General features: G+C 36.7%; 1 protein-coding gene across 1 annotated transcript; it reads left to right on the forward strand.

The window, feature by feature from the left end:
• Window positions 1-4486: 4486 nt before the first annotated feature.
• Window positions 4487-6037, forward strand: LOC111896115 (transcription factor TCP15). The gene has a single exon (XM_023892135.3). It carries the CDS (start codon window positions 4738-4740, stop codon window positions 5758-5760), a length of 1023 nt encoding a protein of 340 aa, XP_023747903.1. The 5' UTR covers window positions 4487-4737; the 3' UTR covers window positions 5761-6037.
• Window positions 6038-6403: the final 366 nt, after the last annotated feature.

The following is a 6403-nucleotide window of genomic DNA, read 5'->3' on the forward strand; positions in this document are numbered from 1 at the left end:
GTTATCAGCATTCTTCTTCTTTTTTATCTCCTCCAACTTTCAGAGATAATGCGCTTCATCATCCTCTCCTTCCTTCTTCTCGTTCAATATTCTCAGCATGCACTCCTTGGTCAGATGGTTTTTGCCATGATAGTAGTTACAATCATAGCCAAAGACCCCCATGAGCTTCTTATCCTTCTTCGCTTCTTCTTTCTAAGAGTTATTCACACTCTCCTCATTTACCTTTTCAGAGCTATAACTTCCATGCGAGTTTCGGTTCTTGTTTCGACCAAAGTTCTTCTTTACGAATCTTTTTGGATTAGATACCATCAAAGCGAACTCTTCCTTAGAAAGTTCACAATCTGAGAGATCGGACTTCGAACCATCATCATCTACAGCCTTTTTTACCCTTCGCAACAAGGGCCAGTGATCCCATTCTAGAAACTATCTTCACTTTTTTCATCACTTCAGCTTCATGTGACTTCAGTATTCCAACTAGCTTCACCAATGTGTAATTCTAGAACTGCTCATGTGCTTTTACAGTTGAAACGACAGCCTTCCATTCAAATCTCATCCCGTTCATGAATGTGACCTTTTGCTCAATAAGTTCGAATCCTGTGCTTCATCATCCTACTGAGAAGATGATTATAGTGATTGAAATTTTGATCTAGATTCTCTTCAGGCTTTTGTATAAACGCTCCAAACTCTGAAAGCAGTAGAGTCTGAGTGGAATGCTCTAGATCAGCATCAGTTGAGTATAGTTCTTTAAGCCTATCCCAAATGGATTTTGTTGTGTCGTACGAACTAACCAAACAAAAAGTTTATGGTGGCATGGCAAATTTGATGACCCTCATTGCTTTAACGTTGCTTATCAGCATGTCCTTCTCATCTTGTGACACGTCTTTTACATCAAGTAGAAGTTTGTTGTAATCTTGCAGAGTTTTAATTTCTCTTCTTGTTCCTGTATGAGTAAACGTCTGAACAGTAATGGATTCCCATATCAAATAACCATGATCCTCAAGCCCAAGGACGTAGTCTTCAAAATGCAACGCCCACACTTTATAATCATTAGGAAAAATAATGGGAATTTTGGTAGTAGATCCAATGCTACTTGAAAGATTTATTGAGTTAACATGAGAATCGTCTGTCATGTTTAGAGATTGACAAAACCTGTATGAATCAGATGTGTAAACTAAATGGTTTTTGGGTAATATAAAGATCAAAGATCAGCGTTGATAACAACGATGATGGCTGAACCAGATCCTATAATACCGGAAACCCTAAAAACTCTCTCAACAGAAGAGACACGTATAGATTACATAGTCTCTTTCTCTGATACCAATTGATGAGTCAAAAACACTAAAGATCGATTAGATTCAAACAAGTAATAACAATCAAACAAGAATATGTCGAATGATTATAAATCACAGCCTCAGAAGAGCTCGATGAAGAACTGATACTGTAGAGGTATGTAGGGTTTACAATGACACAATTAACATTTACATGATGCATGCATGCACCTTAAATAGTAAAACCTTAATAATCAATAACGGGTGGACAGGCCCAACCCGGATACATAATAGACTAAGTAAAAGGCCCAAAAGGCGCAACACTAAATACCCAACATACATCACATCCAATTTTCATGCACATATCATCTTTATGGATATCTCTAACGCCCACGTTATATCACTTGACATTAATAAGATAATATACTTGTAATGGTCAATAACTGTAACTTTTGTATGAAGTAAATAAAGAGAACTGTTGAATATTATGTGTTCTGTGTGTAGTTATATGTAATATACGTGCTTAAAACGATAAAATAAAATAAAATATAAAATATGCGTCTTAAATAGAATAATAGTTAGGCCGAATAACCTTGATGAAAGTCGAGATAGTCTTGATGAGGATTCTGGGGATATAAGGAACACTTAAATTGCGCTTAGAACGAAGAAGTTGTGACCTGTCGAAGTTTCGCGTTCAACCCGATTTGGCAATGAGTGTCGTAAAAAGTGAATTTTTGATAGGTTGCTTATTAGCCTAAGTGATCTAAACGAATGTTGTAGTAATTTTAAAACCAAGAGCATGCAAATAGAAATTTTCTAAATCTGAATTTATATGAGGAAGTTATAATTTTTCGAAGTTTCAGCGTTGAAGTGCGGACATAGAAATCGAATATGAATTGGTTGATTTTTAGTCGAAGGAATCTAAACAAGAATCAAATATCACGTTAATAAGCGGCCTTCGATATAAAGACAGTTGAGAATGAACGTCGGACATGAGAGTTATAAATTTTAACCGACTTTAACAGTCTAAGCTTGTTAAAAATATAACTTTAAAAATAAATTCAAAATTAGCCGACAGGGTCTTAATGAAAGTTGTAGATCTCCTCAATAGCTACACCTGGATATAAAACTCATCAAAAAAAGGAGCTCATATGAAGAAAATATGAATTTTTAAAGAAAATAAAAAATTTCGAGCGTAATCGCACATAGAGACAGCATACGTGGCGTGCATCTAACATCCACCAAAATTCTGACACATGTCACCACTTAGGCAAGGCCACATCAACACCCTGACCATTTATGTGGCGTGCCCCAATAGAGTGTGCAACGTGCTTTTCAAAAATGGCTACAAATAACTTGCTCTCCATATATGTTGCTCACAATTCACCCCTACAACCTTTCTATCTCGAGTTCTCCCCGATTTAGCTCTTGATTTTTGCTTAGTTTTAGTCTTTGGTGTAGCCTCGAGGTCCCTAGGAGTCTGACAACTAATAGTTATCCAGATGGAGTTCCACCAGTGATTCCAAGCCGTTGTTATATTTAAATTCATAGCCGTTGTTATGAATTGATAAATAAGATTTTTCAGTGATTCCAAGTCATTATACTGATTGATATACTTATGTGGTGATGTCTAGGCAAGATATAGTGAGGTGTTTAAAGTAGGATTTCAAAATAATATACTCTATATACCAAATGGACTCTACCTCTAATATGATCTTATCTGGTTGCTCTTTACATGATAGATCTTGATGTAGACATTGATTTGTTGAGAAAACTGGACTATCAATTAGTCATAAGAAATAAAAAAAACTAACATTTAGTGATAATTCAACCGAGGTCACATCAAAGGAAAGGCTACGTGCTGAAGCGAAGCGCTACCCAACTTTCCAGTCATCCACTTTAATAATTGAGTGCTTAGTTACTTTCCGCTTACACATAGATATAAAGTATCTAGATGATTAAATGATATGTGTGCCTATTATCCGAATTACTTGATATCCGTGTTAGATAAATTATATGATTTTTACTTGATTTAATCATATATGTATTTTCTTATATATTTATATAAAATATATGGGGGTAGTGATGGGCGATGAAATGATGAGATGGTGATGAGAGGACTCGACTATTGATGAACCAGTCATCTAGCAGATCATAGATGACGACCAAACTCTATTCTAGATAGTCCTGTAGAAACGCTCGCAGGCTCGCAACCTGTAGGTGATAATGAACAATCTATTCATTTGGTGTACTCTATCCCCTAGACCATTGACTTTTGATCAGTTTAATTGTTAGTAAAACTTGACGGATTTAGGTTCTAGACGGAGATGTGACCTTTGTTTTGTTATAAAGGTTCGTATGGCTGCTTTTACGTTTAGAAGATTATTATCCAACTTATGATTCAGGTGAGTCTTCTCACTATACTGTAGGACAGTGGGTGTCAAGTTATGCTAATTGTTTTTGTGACTCTTTCATGTTTGATTTTATGCTTATTGAGTTGGGCTCGTTGGGCTAGGCCCATTTATATGATTAATGGGTTGGGTCCGAATATATGAATGTTGGGTTGGCCCGTATGGATGAAACATAATTAATTGTTGGACTAGGCCCATTAATTGTATGGTATATAATATTTTGAAAAACTTATTAAGTTTTGTGCTTATGGTTTGAAATTTAAATGTTTCAGATACTTCTGATAGCAATGAGAAAAGTCCGACATGATCGCACCACATCGACATTTATGTTTTGAGATGTTCCGCCTACCTAAATTACTCTAAAATAAAAGTCATTTTTTGTGTCACAAATATTTTAGAATTTATTTTAATGACACCAAAAAATCAATCAGGGGCTTTTTTAGTAAGAAGTTAAACCATAATGGTTCTCTCATCATTTTCCCTATTTATAATCCGACACCTAGTGTACTAAGACGATGCCAAAACTCCTAAATAACAAACAAAAAGAAAGTTGTCATGTACTAAGAATTAGGAAAGGGAAATAACCATATTCTCCCAAAGGTGAGAATTTAGCTCACCCTATTAAGAAGAACGAATGAAGGCCGTTTACTATTTTCTGTTTTATGTTCAACAATATAATTCGACCAAAAACATCATGATTAAAAATTATTAGTTTAAATCCTTAAAAGTGTAGATTTTAGAAAGAAAGAAAAAAAAAATAGATCGAATACCCATAGTATAGCCCACACTGTATAATTGCCACTCATTATGTTTGTTGCTTAAAGCTTCTTGACAACAATCTCTCGTCTATCTCTCTCATCCCTTTCTAATTTTTTAGAGAGAGAAAATCAAGAAAACCCACATCCCCATTCCTCGGGAATTCAAAGATCCAGTTTTAGAGAGAGAAGTGGAGCCTAGAGAGAGAAAGCAATACAAGAATCATCAGACCCACAAGTGATATCACTCAAAAATTCCATACTTGAGGCCCAGAAAACAACCCCATCAGATATATAATCGTCATGGATGCTCAAAATCAAACTGATTTCCGCCGACTAAACTTCCCACTACAGCTGCTAGAAAAAAGATCCGGTGGTGAAGGTGAATCTCCGTCACCGGAAACGGTAGTCGCCGAAGACCTGCAAACTTGTCCTAAACCAAAACCACCAGCACCAAAAAGAGCTTCAACAAAGGACCGACACACTAAGGTTGATGGCCGTGGCCGCCGGATCCGCATGCCGGCCACCTGCGCCGCTAGGGTCTTCCAGCTGACGCGTGAACTGGGACACAAATCCGATGGAGAAACGATCGAGTGGCTGTTACAGCAGGCGGAACCTGCTGTAATCGCGGCCACCGGAACCGGGACAATTCCGGCTAACTTTACTTCCTTGAACATCTCTCTCCGGAGCTCAGGATCCACCATGTCGGCAGGACACACCTCTTACCTGAGAAACGGTTTCAGCTTCGTCACCAGTCAACCGATGTCGCAGTATTTGAATTTTTCAACATCCGCAGTCAAACAAGACTCGTCGTCCTGCTTAGATCTGCGGAGTATTCCGATGGGTGTTGCATCAAGTTACATGATGCAGTCGAGTTCAGGTTCGATCCCGGCGAGTAACACTCAAACACCACCGCCGACGTCGTTTTTAATGATGGGAAACCCTAATACAAACACAACTACCACCACTAGTTCTCACGCCATTACCGGCGATCCTACATGGAATTTTCCGTCAAACAGTAACCACATCACTAATAATAATACTACTAACGATGATCATGCGTATAGAGGAGGTTTAGGGAGTAATATCAGTAATGGTGGTGGGTTACATTTTATGAATTTTGGTACACCAATGTCACTCTTTCAAGGGCAGCAGTACGGCGGCGGTACAGTGGCGCCAACCGAAGGACATCTGGGGATGCTGACGGCATTGAGCCCTTTCCGGCCGATTTTCAGTATGGGTGCTTCTGATCATCTCTTAAGCGGGTTGAATCCGCATGATCGTGGTCATGATCATCATGAAACAAGCTCCAGCCATCACTCTTAGGTATTTTGTGTGGTTTGAAGTTTGAGTAGTTATATATATTAAAAAAAAAACAAAAAAACAAACCATATATATTATTTTGGATTAATTGTGCCTTAATTTTCGATTTTCTTTGTATGAAATTCAATTTTGAAAAGAGTTATTTAGTTTGATATTAGGGTTTCAGTTGATAACTGTGTGTCTGTTTGTTTAATTATGTTCTTATATTAAATACGTACCCTTTATGATATACTTCATTAAGATATGTCATTAAGAAATTTAATTCTTGTTCTTCCTTCAATATCATGTTCTGTAATTCATCTGTTTATGCATACGTACTTTTTTTTTTTTTTTTTGAACGGCGAAATATCATATTTCCATTTTCCCTCAAAATAATCAGGCATTTCCGACATACTACTTTGTTTTTTTTTTTTTTTTTTTAAAAGGCAAAAACTGTTGGAAATTAAAGACAGCTAATTTGATCCTTAAATCGCTTTAGAGACCAGATTTGAAAACTCTATTCGAGCTTCAAAAAGAAATATCTAGACATTCAATTATGGGTCAAAATCAAGTAATTAAACAAGTCATAATCAGCATTAATTAACATCTTTAATGACAAAAGAACCACATCGCTACAGTTTTTACTACAATAAACGCTAGATTACTA

This window comes from Lactuca sativa, chromosome 8, assembly GCF_002870075.4.
Source record: "Lactuca sativa cultivar Salinas chromosome 8, Lsat_Salinas_v11, whole genome shotgun sequence".
NCBI classification, from domain to species: domain Eukaryota; kingdom Viridiplantae; phylum Streptophyta; class Magnoliopsida; order Asterales; family Asteraceae; genus Lactuca; species Lactuca sativa.

What these genes read in the sequence shown, in the direction of transcription:
- LOC111896115 (XM_023892135.3), top strand. Translation starts at nt 4,738, where the DNA reads ATGGATGCTCAAAATCAAACTGATTTCCGCCGACTAAACTTCCCACTA.